At 38.3% G+C, this 16,236-nt stretch overlaps 1 protein-coding gene across 11 annotated transcripts in view; it reads right to left on the bottom strand.

Moving 5' to 3' along the window:
• FASTKD1 (FAST kinase domains 1) overlaps positions 1-16,225 on the bottom strand; it is a 34,043-nt gene extending 17,818 nt beyond the window's left edge. For 2 of the 11 annotated variants that reach the window (XM_085228888.1, XM_019617179.3), the window contains exons 1-14: positions 13,925-15,594; positions 12,050-12,546; positions 11,647-11,715; positions 11,195-11,320; positions 9,557-9,949; positions 8,287-8,397; positions 7,536-7,667; positions 6,079-6,565; positions 4,342-4,456; positions 3,705-3,833; positions 2,844-2,975; positions 1,830-1,943; positions 1,392-1,533; positions 259-373 (exon numbers count right to left, since the gene is read on the bottom strand). In XM_085228888.1, coding sequence (XP_085085014.1) covers positions 259-373; positions 1,392-1,533; positions 1,830-1,943; positions 2,844-2,975; positions 3,705-3,833; positions 4,342-4,456; positions 6,079-6,565; positions 7,536-7,667; positions 8,287-8,397; positions 9,557-9,949; positions 11,195-11,320; positions 11,647-11,715; positions 12,050-12,384 — 2,400 coding nt within the window. In that variant the 5' untranslated portion in view covers positions 12,385-12,546; positions 13,925-15,594. Of the gene's footprint in view, positions 1-258; positions 374-1,391; positions 1,534-1,829; positions 1,944-2,843; positions 2,976-3,704; positions 3,834-4,341; positions 4,457-6,078; positions 6,566-7,535; positions 7,668-8,286; positions 8,398-9,556; positions 9,950-11,194; positions 11,321-11,646; positions 11,716-12,049; positions 12,547-13,345; positions 13,855-13,924; positions 15,983-16,010 lie in introns of those variants that run through there. The other 9 variants (XR_014884565.1, XR_014884568.1, XR_014884571.1 and 6 more) reach the window with 9 other exon arrangements.
• Positions 16,226-16,236: the final 11 nt, after the last annotated feature.

Here is a 16,236-nt window from a genome sequence, read left to right as displayed (position 1 = left end):
GATTGCTAGTTTGCCTGCACTGAGGTAACACTAGGACTTTTTGACTCCAGCTTTTCTGCAGCTGCTGTCAGAGATGTTAAGTTCTATTAAGTCTATAAATTGCTAGAAATTACTCCTCTAAATTAAAAAATTGCTCTCACTCAGTAGATGCTTTTAACTATCAGATGAAAACTGTCTTTAAATCTGTTGGAAGGAAAATCCATCAATCTGCACAACCAACACAACTCAACAGAAGACAAAATATTGTTGGCTACTCACCTGAATGACCCGATACCCCAGTATTTCCAGGTGTCGTTTTTTCACTGCAGGTTCTCCTTTCAGGTGGCGTGAATCTTTACTAAAAGCTTTCGAATCAAGAAATTCCAAAGCAATTCTGCAAACAAACAAACAAAAAAGTGTACTTACTTTCAGATAAAGTAAAATTTCTAGTTCAGCATTGACAGTTGCAGGAAGACTTTTGCAAGATAAATCTAACAGTTCATAGACAAAGAAAATTAAACAACTCCCTGAAAGTAGACAAAATGTTTTTCTTACATCTATTTGGAGATACTTGAACTTTAGGAAGAACACTTCTTTCTTTCATCTGCTCTGTTCAAATGGCAAAACCAGCAAAACCAGCAGGATTACGTTAGAAGAGGTCAGAGTATTCCAATGTCATAAAATACACATTTCAAGTATATCTCTATCTGCTCTACTGTGCTGAATTTGGCTGAGGTGGATTTAATTTTCTTCGTAATGTCTAACACGGTGCCATGTTTTAGACTGGTAGCCAAAAGAGTGTTGATAACATACCCATGTTTTGTCTGTTACTACATGCTGCTTACACAGCAATCAAGACCTTCTGCGTCTCACTCTGCCCCCACAGAACGTAGGCTGGGTTTGGCAAGAGGTTAGGAAGGGACCAGCTGAGACAGCTGACCTCAACTGGACAAAGCAGTATTCCATACCATGTAACATCATGCTCCTCAATAAACTTTTTTTCCAAATTAATCATTGCCTGGCAGCTGGCTGCACTTGGTCTGCTGGTGATAAGTGGCTGCATCTCCATCACTTGATTTTTCTTTCATTTAACAAAAAAACAAACCTTCTTCACTTATCAAACTGTCTATATCTTGACCTAAGAGATTTTTTTTTTTCCCCTCTCTTTTTTCCCTCCAGATTCTGTTCTCCATCTCACTGGAAGTAGTAAGTGTGTGAGTAGATGGAAGCTTAGCTGCTGGCTAGGGTCAAACCACTACACACAGAAAGGCTAAATCTAATACAGTTTTTAGAAAAAGGAATAGAAAAATAAATAGCCCAAGTGTTCCATCGACTATTTAGGACATAAACAACAAAAATTTGGTCTGAATATGATCTAAAGCTTGAAGAGTGTAAGAATTCCATGTACTAACCTCTGAGCCCCTTGTGGCAATGCCTTTCTCTCTTCATCCTTGATGTCATGTCTCAAGTGTATTCCACTCAAATCATCCAGAAGTATATTCTGAGTCATGTAAGAAAGAGGCTTTTTATTTTTATCCAGAATGCATTCAAAATCTGTGAGAAAGCATAACAGATGAAAACAGACAGAAAAAGGGAAAACAGTTTGTTCAGCGCAGTGTTTGCTTCTGGACAAAACTAAGTGACAACCATCATTAAAGGTATCCAACATTTGTACCTGAATTATGCAAAACTGTTAGAAAGTGTATTCTACACAAACCGCCAAAACAGGTATTTCTTATTTGTGGAATCTTGTGGCCTTCAAATAGACAGCCCCAGGGCCTTGCCAGCCCTTGGTGACACTAGTGCTGTCAGCAGTCTCCAAAACAATCCTTGAAGTTGGAACTTCTCACCTATTTCATAGTAGTACGGTGTGAGAACAGATACTCTTGCATAATGGCTTCCTCCTAAGATCTCTGCCAGCATTCTGTGAAAATGCTGTCGCAGTGGATTTATTCGGCTAATGCCTACAAAGACAAAACAAAGAATTAATAAGTCAAAATACACAACAGCTGAAGTTCTGAAACAGTACCTTGTGACATTGCACTTTTGATAGCCAGCCTACTGAATTAAAGCAGTGATCCTTGGTATTATTCCATCACAATTCAGAGGTCGCATCATCATATTTTGGGTAGAAAGTGAAAGGTACCTACTAAGCACAAACTGCAAATACAGAATTTCCACCTCCTTTTTCCTACAAGCACTTTGGTTGCAAGTTTAATCAATTGAATTTTGTTTTTATTAGACTGTTAAATAAGTATTTAATAATTTTGCATCCATTACAGGCATAGTCTGCTGTTATTTCTCCATGTGTTGCAGATTGTTTAATACCTTGCTCCATTAAACATCTTCAGTCTCATAGATTAGAAAGCAGATTAGTCTGACAGATAGCAAAGCAGAATTAATACCGTAAGAATTAATGGAGGAGACATTGTGTTTGCATCAGCTAGACTTCCTGAGATCATTGCTGTTCTGAAAGTTCTCAGCTGCTACATCTATGAGACTGAACACCTGACCACTCCATTTCACACCCTTGATGGACCTTGACTCTTTTGAAGAAGATGACAGCAGTTTAGCTTCCTAATGGCTAAGTCATCAAAGTGTTCCATTCTGAAAACACAGCATCTCCTCCAGTAGACAATCTCGATGATCCCAATTCCTACACCATCCTCCATGTCATATATACCAGCTGTATTTTGTTTAAATCGTATTTCTTACATATAAATACCTCCTCTCAAGTATATCGGTTCTCCTGGGAAGAAGTGCCTTGCTGTTTTGCACCTATTAAGTGTCCACGAACAACTGCCTAGCAGACTGTTGAAAACAGACTATTATAATAACAAGGGCAGCTCTCCTCAATGACTTACCTTTACACAAGACACGCTGGAAATAGTGCTCATGAAACCAAGGGATGTGAAACTCCGGACATTCCAGACAGACTGCTCTGTTCAATTTCATAAGCCGTGAGCGGACCCTCTGCCTTAAGGTATCAGACAGAACTAAATTAAACAACATAAAAAAAAGTGTGAACTGTAAAGTGAAAAACCCATTATAATCAACTAGATGGATACTTCTGAATCATTTACTAAAAATACGATAGCTTTATACTATGGCATTTATAAAATTCATGCTACACAATTTTAGAAGGCTTCACTAAATCCCTGACAGAAGAAAATAAAAATAAATTTTGCTCAATATTGGGAGCAATAGCATGACAGAAGAAAGCAGTGATTTAAATTCTCATCGTTTATCTTTTGATGGCAAAATGGTAACAGCACATCAGTAGCAAACAAGGACAGGGAACAGTCAAACAAGCATTCAATCTCTTATTTAGGAAGTAGAGTCCAGTGGGACACATTTTTTGCAGACCAGAATTCCACATTATTTCTTGAGCTTTGGACTGCAACAATTTCTTATAATAGTACTATCTTCAGGTAATTTTATTTTCATTAAAATTAAGTATACCAAGTGCATTAAATCAACTACAATTTTTTTTGAGTGAACTTGTCTTATTTGGCAACATCATCTGTAATATATGCCAGTACTTCGAAAATATAGATTTTGTTTATTCCTTCCCTTTTAGTATTCAAATACTGACTAGATCATACAGAGCAGTCTTTCCAGAAGACCAAACAATGTACAATCTACTTCTCAAGTTACATACATGACCACAATTCCATTTTATACCAAATGTTACATAACCCAATTCATCAGAGCTAGATATTTACCTTCAAGTTGAGCATCCAATCTGCTTAGGAACGAAACATCAAATACTGTCTTTATGAGAGCTGGAGGAAAATACCCAGCCACTGCCAAAATGTAACCCAGCAGCACCAAGTGATGAGTTTCAAAACAACCTTTACAAATGAAACAGAAATCCATATTTACACTACAGGGCATTGAAAGGATTTTTGTAATGCTTTTCTGCTTCCCAAGTCTCTCTTATTTAAAAAAAAAAAAAAAAAAAAAAAAAAAAAAAAAAAAAAAGCTAACTCCACAATAGATCTACACATTTTCCCCTACAACTTAGGCATTTTTGGTGAGCTCTAAAATATGTCCTGCTCTCAAGTAATGATTCTTTGGGGAATGCCAAAGCAATTATTTTCAATGACAGCACAGTACATTAATCAGACTTTTCAGTTTCTTTATACTATGCTCAAGATAGTTTGCTGGTCCTGTACAAACAGTACTTTGTAAAGAGTGAAATGAAGCCAGAAAACCCCACAGAAATATATGTTTAATTTCACAGAGCACACAGACACGTTTTTTCACTTGGCTTAAAAAATGCCATCATACACACAGTTTTGTCCAGTACAAATAAAATGTTTCAGCAGCACTCAGCCCATGTTCCTCTAATATACTTACTCAAGTTAGAAGTCAGATGTTGGATACAACTCTGAAAGAACTCTTCATTGGCAGGAGGATCATAGTTCAGAACAGAGAAAAGATAGACAATGAAATACATTTCCAGTGGGTGGATCTGGGGAAAAAAAGTATCCTAAGTTGAGCCGTTGAAAAGTATTCTAAAATTGTTTTGTAGTAAAAAGGATTTTATAAATTATTCGGAATATGGAAACTCAATGATGAAGGACTTTTTTGGGTTTTCTGTTTTTGTTATTTTCTGGTCTTCAACTTCTCCTAGATAAAAACATAAAAATAACAAAATGCACAAGTCATTAAAATTGCAACTATGGCTAAAAATCAAAAGCTGTTAGATGAAGGTGATCCAAGTGCTACTATGTGCTTAGACTTTAAGATTTTTAAAAGATTTCCCATCCAATGTTTTTTTTTGTTTGTTTGTTTTATGAACTACACTGTTGCAAGACAAAATAGAATGTCTTTTACATGAGTTCCTAATTTGGGGGCGGGAAGGAAGGAGGAGAACGTATTGAGAAAAGAGTGTCTTTGACCAAAAACTCAGGCTATCGAGGAGATCCACACAAGAATGGTTAACAAAAAATATATACACCATGCAATGTGACTATACTGTAAAGAGGTAAAAGGAATATTTAATATGATCAAATGAAAACCTGAACACAAAGGATTCCATTTGACCTAATGCTGACTGAACAGGAACTTAAGAAAGGAAAAGTAAGGAGAAGGAAGTGCAAAGTAACATGTGGAAGTAAAACAGCTTTCAGTGGACAAAGAGAAAGACAAGTGCTGAAAGAGTTACAGTGAAAAAACTCTTAGAGGCACTGTGGATTTTTCTCTGAAAAACATTAATTCAATGCTCAGGAGAACTGTTCAGTGCTCCTAGCACTGCGCTATTCAAGTCCGCCAACTGAAGAAGGATGCAGAACAAGAAAAAGTTCTAGGAATGTACCTTTCTGTGCAGAGCCACACCAAACCGTTTTTAGCACATATCCATGGAGATGCTGAACACAGTTCTTAATATAAATTGACATGTAGGGAAAATTTCAGTAAACAGTTTTAAGGAAGGAATGAAAGGAAATGTGTTTAAACAATCATTCTTACATTATTAAAAACAAAAATAAAAATCACTAGTAGTGCATGAAAAATTAGCAGATTGAAATCCAGAAAAAAAAAAGCATAGGACAGATTCAAAAACAGCTATTAAAGAAAATTATCTACAGGCCACTTTAGCCTGGAAAATCTCAGCATCTGTGAAAGGCTGTTCCAGGGAGATGATCTCAAAACCTTCATTTGTCTTTGCTACAAAACCACATATTCTCACGTTTGTCAAAGCCTGGATTCTGAGCTAGAATGACTTCTGGTCCAACGCAAGAGCCATTATAAGCTGTGTGCATCATGGAAAAGGACGAGATAGCTACAGTAATTTAAATATCTACTCCCAAAGCAGAGGCCAAGCCCAAATCTGCATAATTTTAATTTCGTTCCACCAATAAAAAACTGCTGTACATAAAACTGCTCAAGTGAGCTGAAAAGGTGAATTGTGTAAACTCACTTTAAAAAAAAAAAAGTTATATGTTTAATCAAAATTCAAGAGAAGCAAACAAACAACTAGGTAAAACCATAAAAGTCAAGATTTCCAGGCTTGAATTCTATCCCATTTGCTACTAACCTGTCCTTTTCTAATTGAAGAACTTACACAGTAGATTAAAAGAAAAACTATAATACCTTGTTTATATTTTGAACAGTCACAGATGCTATTCTGTCAAGTAATGAAGGACAGCGATGGTTTGTTTTTACGAGAAAAATAGACAACTGTAACATATTTGCCCATGTTACTTGATCTATCAAACGTCGACACGCAGCCACAGTCTCCTCACTAATGACTTCCTGCAACCACTCTCCATTCACATGTGTGAGTTCTTCCAACAGGAGATTTAAGTTCCTGGCTTCCTGAAGTCTCTGAAATCCATAGTCATTTAGTTTTTGCAGAAGCTTTACATGTAGCTCAGAAGTGTTTTGCCACTGCAACTTGTCATAATGATTCCATTTGACAAGAGCTGTAGCAATGCAACTGAGGTTTTGGAGCCTGCATTGAGGTAAAACTGCTGTAGCTTTGTTTATAATGATCTCCTCCACTTGAGAGGATGGAAGCATGGCCAGTGTGCGAATTATTGCAGCAGTATCAGCAGGTATGACACTAGATCTTAGAAAACTGAAAAGAGACAGAAAGAAAAACAGGCCATCAATATTGACAGAGTGCAAACATTCGCTTATTTTTGGTTTTGTTTTTTTTTAGACAGCAAACAAATTCATAAAATCACAGAATGGCCTAGGCTGGAAGGGACCTCAAGGATCATCAACTTCCAAAGCCCCTGCCACAGGCAGTGTTGCATCTAAGTTCTATTCGAAAAGGCAAGAGTAGTACATTGTTTCAGGAATAAAAGAAACACAAAATCAGTGGCACAAAATTCACACAGACAGTGACTATCTGACTTTTTTTTTTTTTTTTTTTTTTTTTTTCATTTCAACATTAATTTCTTCCTTCTAACATTCAAATCGAAAAGAGGAAGATGACAGTGAGCATCTTAGCTCGTGAGGCTTGAAGTGTTACTGAGAGCACAGAAGCACTCACTAAGGAAGATCTGCCCTTTGTTAACTCAGTTTGTGGGTTCCTAGGTCAAGGATAATTTCCACAAAAAGTGAAAGCAGTGGTGGCAGATCTCTTCACAACAATGAGAACTAACTAGAAAGTTCTTTGTTCTGTAGAAGAGTATTTCTACTTTGTACTCTCACTTGTTCCAACCATGATATCCTTACTTACTTTTCATTGACTGCTTCTTCAAGTATCAAAGAAGAGCTTAATACATGCCCTTCCTACATAGTATCAGCCAAAATTTTCTATTCAATGTCTCTATGTTGCAGTAGCCAGTGGAGGGGGAAAAATAATGTTTTAAAAGGCATCACTTTTATTGGAAGATACTACTAGATCTACAGCCAAGACAAAACCCATTTCATATCCTTTGATTTATGTGTTTGATCAAATTAAATCATTGTAATAGCTTGTTACTTCTTCGTATTTCAGAAAAACAAATATTTTAGCTTGTCATTTAAAATATTAACTAGACTACTGTGTAATACTTCAATTAAATAAGACACCGAATTTTATAAAAACAAACACTTACCCAAATAACAACATTTTCAGCTTGGCAAACAACTCCTGATCATGGCAATGCAACAACACCAAGCACTGTGTTAACTTTACCAACTGCGATACGTGATAGCTATCCAAGTGTCTGTGCAGAACAGAAACCATTCTGAATACAAACAGAAAAAGATGATGTGGTATTATGCTAATGCAAAAGATACTGCTGAACACAACACCCCAAATGAAGAAGGGGTTCCCCATGTTGCACAGTAACTAAATAGACAATTATATACACCTGCACTCTTCTCCATCTCAGTTTTGTTGTTCAGTTTACAATTGCAGAGAATCTGGCTTAAGTTCTTAAGACTTAGTAGTTCAAGTTAGGGCACAATAACTTTTGAAGAAACAACTCACATTAGTAACAGGACAGCCAGACAGGGTATACACTCTGCAACTTACTACATTCTCATTTGTCTCAGCAGTATACAGTAATTCTCACAGGCTAAGTTTACACAAAACAGATCACATAATAGTAAATAAGCTAAAAGCTATATTACCATAACTTGCTAGAAATGAAATGCCCTTCTGTGAAATTCCTGAATTACTCAATCACTTCAGGGTCAAATTGTGGTATTCTAAAGTCTGTAACAGCTAACTATATGCAGAGTGCATGTGTTTGTAGGTGACACACTCTCCACTCCCGAAGGATACCGTATATTTTTTCTTAATACATTAAAGTAATCTATAAGCTATAGAACACAATTACTTTGTAGTCTTTACAAAATTACTTTTCAAGCAGATGAGAATGTCTACATTTCATTTTCTGCATTGTCTTCAGTATCACTAATGCTTGATGACTGCTAAATCCTTCTGCGATGAGTGCTGCAGTTGTTAGCAACCTAAAGAGAAGAAAGAATTTATTTTCCAAAAACTGCTGAAAAGTCACAGCAAAGATTGTAACAATATTCCTTGTCTGAAGAGGGAAAGAACAACAGACTAAATCAGGAAATACAGGAAAACAGATTCTCCCCAACTAGATAATTCTATGTTGTGAACCAGTCTTCTGAACAGCATGGCACAGACAAAGATGCAAAAGTACTAAATCAGGACACTGAGTCCAACACTTCTGAAATTAGTCAAAAATAAAAACTCACCACCAACCAGCAAGCTACAGATCACAAAATCAAATATGAATTGAACTGATTCTGGGCCAAATAAGGCTAATAACTTGTGCTGCGTCATTTTGACTTTCATGATAAAGACAAAAAGATCTGGGAAAAGGTTTTGGCCAGTTTAACTGGCTAAACTTATTCTAAGGAAAATAATTTATTGTGTAAGTTATGGTAAAGAATATCCAAAGATTTGAAGAGAAGGAAATACTACTGAAGTAAAGTCTGAAAACATTGCTAATCATAACTAATACAATAAATTCTGCCTAAGACTTTGAGAAAACCATGAATAATACCAGGATTTTGTGGCACAAAAAAATGCAGGCAGACCAAGATCTGCAATGTAATACAGGGCTCCGATTGCTGAATTCATGCTGGAGGATTCCCTGCTGCCACCCTTTCATATTGGATATGGTGTGGTTAGGGGCCAGATTCAGTGATCTGGGGTTTGGGCTCAATGACCTTAGGGGTCCCTTCCAACCTCTACAATTCTGTGATTTTGTACACCAAACTGGGATAGGACAAGACTCCAATTGTTTCAGCTACTGCAGATCTTAAAAGGAAAAAATGTAATACACACTATTACATATATTTCTCAGGAAAAAGACAAAAAGTTTGTTACCACTATCCACAGTGGAAGGAAATAATAGGAGACAGAGCAACAAGATGGTCTTGAGTAACAGTATTCCCATGCACCTTAGTTACTAGATACAACTTCCTACACAAAACAAAGTGCTTTCTGTAATGAAACAATTCATTGCTATAAAGTTAGGAGTAGAAAACCTAATCATCAGATGTCATAGGTAGACTCAGAAATTCCCCAAAACACCAACAGATTTTCAATTTCTGTGAAAGACTATGTAAAAACAATACCTGTTAAGAATCTTACCTTTCTCTTATCTTGGACCCAGCCATAGGCCCAAGAACAAAAAATAATTTTGCAAAGGCTTCAGGATCATGGTAATCATCTATTGATTCAGACAGCAGCTGTTTAGCAATCAAGCGGAACTCTGCATTGTCAAAACCCAGCTGCTCATACAGTCCAAAAATAAGACAAATGTTGTCTAAATCAAGGTGAGAGGTGCTTTTTAAGAAAATCTTGTTGCATTTTTCTAGCAAAGAAGGATACATCAGTTTACTAAGTTGAAGAAACTGTACAATTCTTTTGGCGTAGTTGAAGTGGACTTCTTCTCCCAGTAGTTGTTCTACCTTCTGTAGTAATCGGTCCTGAAAACTCCGTGAGATGACACCAAATATACTGATCATCAAAACTGACAAGATCCTAAAAAATTCAAGAGACTTTAAGCTTACACATTGAACACGGTTAAGTAACACATTTTAGACTTCTCAAATAAACTAGCCAAATAAAGGAATGTTAGTTAGGATGTTGCTGGCTGTTCACAATCTAATGTACAAAAAACAGTTCAGCAAAAAGCCTTTGTTCCAATAACTTAAAAATTCTGCTTTTAGAGAATTACTGAAATGATTGGGATTTTTTAACTCTTACAAAGTTGTTTGTGTAAAAGTGCTTGCCTAAGGCAAACTCCTGACATGTCTCATTTAAATTTGCAAAAAGATCTTTAATCTTCAGTGAAAAATTAAAGAAACCCAAACAATTGCCAGGAGACAGAACAGGGAGAAGAGTTGCCATCAATCCTAAAGAAAAAAATCCCTTCCTAACAGGATAACTTCAGACAAAGGGGAGTCAGTTGTGCAAAGAAATGCGGTCTCATTCAGTTAAATTCATAAGTTGGCTCTGTGTGCCCAAAAATAAATAAATAGAGACTGGAATAGTAATAAATGGTGCTGGAAAAGGCAGGGGGGGAAAAAGAGCAGCATTTGCTATAATGGCCCAGGGAGAAGAGAGGCAGGAAAAATAAACTTGGACTTTTTGGCCTAGGGTTCTACTTTGGTACTAAGAGACATGGTTCTAGCGGGGAAATATTGGCAGCAAGTGGATGGTTGGACTGGATGGTCTTAGAGGTCTTTTCCAACCTTTGTGATTCTATGATTTAACTCAATTTTAGCATCAGGATAATGTAACAGACACCTCAGCAAAAGAACTGATTGATTCACCCTGACAAAAAATGCTCTGAAGATAAATAAAAACAGATTTAAGATTCCTCATCACTATTCATCATGTCATAACAGAGAAACTACTAGCCTCAAGGAAAACAGACATCTGGTGAATTGACCTGTATATTCTCAGAAAAGTTCAGAAGAAATTTAGAATCAGATTAAAGGAATATCTTTTATTCCACTTTAAGTGAAACATTAGTTTTAGTTAGGCACTTAGATTGTTTACAAATAAATTCTTCAAAAAGTAATTGGGATATTGTTTTAACCTGAGTAAACTTTTTTGTGAAAACCAATGCACAAATCACATCTTTTCCACAAAGCCCAAACTGAATTAACCTTCAATTGAGAAAAACTGAAAATGTTTAACCAAAAAAAAAAACCCCCTCACCCAGAACAGTAATTGTGACATACTGTTTCCCACACTACTCAGTTTCACTTTGACACTTACCTTATATCCTGCACAGAATCCAGTTTCATGTCCACAAGATGTGCTATTTTACCAGTTAGGGGACTAAAATGTCTGCGCTGCTTATGTAAACACAGTGCAAATTTGGACAAAGCTGGTAAACTAAGGCTGTGAAGACATCAAACAAAGACAGAATATTTACTTTTTATTTCTAGTGAATAACTGAAAGCAAAAATCTAATTCAACAACTATATAAATTGTAGGTAACATTCAAATTACAAAACGGGAACAAAATATTTACACATTTCCTGTGACATAGTGATATCCTGAACTCAGACAAAATGCTCAGGTATTTTACAAGGAAGCATATTGCTTGTACAAAACCCTACACAACCCAGAAGTCAATACTATTTAAGAAGCCAGGATAACCTGGTGTGAAGCAAACCACACCTACAACTTACACTTTTCACAAAGCATACTAGTTCAGTACTTGCCTTTCTAATCTTTTCCACGCTTCTGTAACAAGCACTCCTGCCAAGGAATCATGGCTTTCCACACTGAGCCTTCAGAAAAGTCAAAGACACAGCGGTTTGAAAGTTTGCTTAAGAAATTAAAAGAAATAAATAGAAGATAAAAATGTCTTCCCATTATTTATCATGCTTTACCTTTCTATTGTTCCTTCCAATCAAACAAATGTACCCAAAAACACATTGTAAACATTTATGCATTCATAATCATAATTCTACTTATCAGGAGTACAAAACATATCAACCCTGCTTGGATCTGGCACAGGAAGTTAGATTTCCTTACAGCTGGAGTGTTACTCCAAAAACACCCTCCCCTCTTATTACCAGATGCACAATACATAGATGGGAAAATCAACTTAATACTGCTTACCTCAGTATACTATACAGAGTGTCCACTATTGCCTCATTATCCATGTGTTCTACATTGTTTTCTGCTAAAAAGCAAAGAGTTAGAAACTGGGAGTGATTTCTTACATAGTCAGAAGTCCTTAAGAGAAGTGGCTTCTTCTTCTGCAACTGCCATAACACATTCAATGCAATTCCCACATGCTTTTCAGAAAGCCTGGCCTTGTTCTTGCCAACAAGGCTGAACACTTCATCTTCATGGGTACAGTTATTAATCTGGCTCAGAAGCAGATCGTTGCTCAGAGTTCGGGCTTGGTAATGTCTCCATGCAGACAAGCAAACTTGCCTCAAACAAAGCATTTTTCTAAGTCCATCAGCTACTTTAACAGTGTCTAGAAAGATTCTTTCATTTTTCACAGCAAAGCACTGTCTCACAGAAGAAACTTGGGCATCTGAAAAATGGGCACTTCTCTTCTTTTCATCCTGTGTGGTTACTATATTGATAACTCAGTTCTGAGGTACCTGTAGTGAGACAGAATTAAAGCAGTTACACAGTCATAAATCCTAGCTAAAAATCGATGTATCTGCCTTTTAATGTAGTAGTTAATGTAAGCTTAAAAAAAAACCATGCTCTGAATTCTTCTGAGAGTGAACAAAGAACATCAAAACACCCAGAAGTGTTAAGAAAAGGCTAATAATTACCTCTGGTAATAACTTTCTAAATAAATTTAAAAAATACTTCCATATTTAAAAAGCTACCCCAAAAATGCATGTGCTGCCATGCTAATATTGAGAAGGCAAAGATGGGCTTTTTCACGTGCAAGGAGAGCACAAGTCACTGAGACTTGCCTTCATACGGAAGCATGAGTGAGCACAAGCTCCTGAGCTCCAAACTATTTTAACTTATGATGCCTCATAACATGATTTTTTTTCCCTGTGCAAAATGAAAGCATGCAAAAAGGTACACATTTTCCAGTTATTACACAGTAAGTAATTTTTTAATAATGAATTTGCCTTCTACTCCCTCTTTTACAGGCTGCTTTTATTGCTTCTGCCTGCTTCATTCCTTGTGCTTACAAAGAAATTTATCCAATTTATCACTGGGAAAATTTATGTGGTGCTATTTATTCCATGCAGTGTCCAGAAGAAGTTTGGCCTTTCCATCTAATGACACAGATACACGCTGTTAGAATTAGGAAGGACCTCTTATAAGATTTCATAAAGTGGATTAGACAAAGTGAAACACAGACCAAAGGACGATCAAGCCACTGCTAAATCACAACCCAGCAATCTTCAATAAAATCTTAAGTCCTAAGCTTACCGCTGTTACAAGACTGCCAATCCTCCACATTTCTCAAGTTATCAACAAACGCCGCATAGATGCATATGCATAGAACCAAACATGCCTAGTGATGATAGCCACAAGCAGCAATCATCAGTGGTTGTACCAATGGCTTTTAAACAGAGGCCACAATACAGAGCTGTCAGAATGAGTGAATCGTCTTCTTCCCTGTGCTAGCAGCTGGGAGCAGGGACAGCAATGCAGAACAACCTGCAGGCCGGTTCCGAGCACTGCTTTTTCTGGAAAGTATTCAGCAGATGGAAGGGATTTGACACAAATCTACATGATTTTAAGCTGTAACTTATTTTAACGTCTTCTAAAAAACAAAAACAAAAAAAAAAAAAAACAAGAAAAATGCCAAGTGTTTTGAAAATTAGAAGCACACAGATTCAAGCCAGGAAATGTATACCTCCCTCAATAACTACTTCTATTTACTGTGCAGAACATAAACTAAAAGCACAGGAAGGTATCTAAAGTCATTTAATATCAGTGGAAATGCAAAAAGCATTCTCAAAACTGCATTACAAACTACAGAAAGCCCGGAAACCCTCCGCTCACCGAGGAGGACAAGGACACACGCTGACGATACGGCAGCAAGGAGAGCGGCCCCGCGCAGCCGCAGCCTAGCGCTCCCTCGGCCGCGTCGGCGTGTAAGGGGAAGGGGGGCAGCGGGAAGCTCCGAGCCCGACTCACGGCGTCGGCCTCAGCCCCGCGGCGCTTCGCCCTACCCCGAGCCCGAGGGAAGGCCGCTCCCAGCCCTCCCGCGCGCGGAGTCCGGCCCAGCGCCACCAGCCCGTACGTACCGCTGCCGCCGCCGAAGAGCCGAGCGGTGGGCGGGGAGGTGACGGCTCCGAAGGGCGGCCCGCCGAGCTGAGCGGCCGGGGCGTTGCAGGAGACTTGAGGCGGCCCCGCGGCCTACGGTCGGCTTAGCGCCGGCTTAAGGGAGCACCGGTGAAACGGCGGGGTACAGTACTCAGAGAAAAACGTGCTCAAGTAAGGAAATGGAAGAACCAGCCTTGTCTGCAACTTGTAAGGCATCCTTACACCCGCTGAGCATCGTTTGAGAAGGCCTTAATTGGCATTTTCACTGAAGCCATGGACGCTACCTCTCGCTCACACGGAGCCCCTGCGCTCCGCTCATCCCTGCCATGCTATGTACAGCCCCGTGGCTGTCGGAATCGCCAGGAGCAGGGAGAAGGGTCAGACCTTCCAAGCAAAGTCAAAGGATATTTGTAAAGTTCCAAGGTCACATCAATACCATTATATATACCATTTATATAATATACTTTGAGGGGGGGAAAATCACCTCTGCCTAAAAAAAACCACATCGGTCTGGTGTTTGGCTTCACTGTACTGAACATACAGATCACAGGGATCTTACAAAACACCCAGTCCCACACCTTGGTGCAGGCTGCCCACGGCCCCATCCAACTTGGCCTTGAGCACCCCAGGGATGGGGCACCCACAGCTCCTCTGAGCAGCTGTGCCAGGGCCTCACTGTCCTCTGAGGAAAGAATTTTCTCCTAACTTGTTGCAGCCCTATGCAGTAACATTATACATAATGAAACATTATGATTAATTCACATTACTGCATTTGTATGCTGTATTTTCTTATACTTTGCAAAAAAAGAAAAGTTTTAAATTACAAGTTTTGGGACACAGATCTAACGTCAAGTTTAGAAACACAAATATAACATACTGTGACATGTATGTGATTTATATTTGCATACAAACAGCTCCAAATCCTCTCTCTGTATCTTCTCTACCACCAGTGAAAATAACAAACACCATCCAATATCTGATGATGTGGTCAGTCAGCATCAACTGATTTAAGGCAATGGTAATGCCACACTCATAGTGCTCATTTATCCTTCCAGCTTTCTGTGGCATGGCTTCAGGCCATGTATTATCTGGTGTTTGATTGACTGTTTTGCAGCTGCATATCACAGGTTTGGTTTTGTCTCATCTGCTGTTACACCTGAAATATTGGATACTTACAAATATGGAAGTCCTTCAAACTAGTAAAATAGTAAAATGCAGATAGCCTGGGCTGCAGACTGCAGGGACACATACACACGTAAGTGACAGAGAGGACCTGAGCCCTATGGGGAACTCAGGGCAGCACTTACCCTTGTGCAAACTCACTTAACTTTAGGAAATCTGATCTTCCACTTTAAAAGTACATCTTATCTGCATGGAGGTGACTTCTGCAAATCATATGGACTTTCCATTTAATAGATGCTGAATTTGTTAATTTTGACTCGCCAAGTGCATTTGGATGAAATCAATTATTTAATCAATTAATAACCTCTAAAGCAAATTGAAGAGGCTAGATAAAATTTCTTACATTTTAAGCAGGACATTTAGGGGAAGAAAGCCTTGTACCAAAGCCTATTGAAGCTGGTGTTGATTCACCATGTAGTACTCCGCTTACTTCGGAACTTCCTGACTCACAAGTCAATCTCTCATTTGTGTTTGTTTGTTGTTGTTGTTGTTTTTTAATTATAATTATTATTATTTTAATTTTGGTTAGAAATTTGGAAGGAGAAGATTACATTCCTGCTTTCAACAGGCTTCTCAGCATCTCACCACAGGACTTGCATCCTCCCTTCCCATTACACGCGACTACAAACCCCGTACTCACTGCTCAGAGCAAGAAGGCTTCTGTTTTTATTGCAGACTGACACGACTTGAATGGCAGCATAAACACACAGGTTAAGATCAGGGACATTTTTCTACACGATAGTTTCCTTTTTAGTTCCTAACATCCCGTCACTCCACGCGCCAGGCACTGCTGCAGCGGCTCCCGGAGCCGTTTGGAGCTCTGTACTGACCCAAATCCCGGCCGTTTCCCGGGCCGCTGGCCGAAC

The sequence above is a fragment of the Meleagris gallopavo genome, chromosome 7, assembly GCF_905368555.1.
Source record: "Meleagris gallopavo chromosome 7, MGAL_WU_HG_1.1, whole genome shotgun sequence".
Classification (NCBI taxonomy): Eukaryota; Metazoa; Chordata; class Aves; order Galliformes; family Phasianidae; genus Meleagris; species Meleagris gallopavo.
Note: the sequence above shows the minus strand (reverse complement) of the source record. Positions and strands in the feature narration are given on the sequence as shown.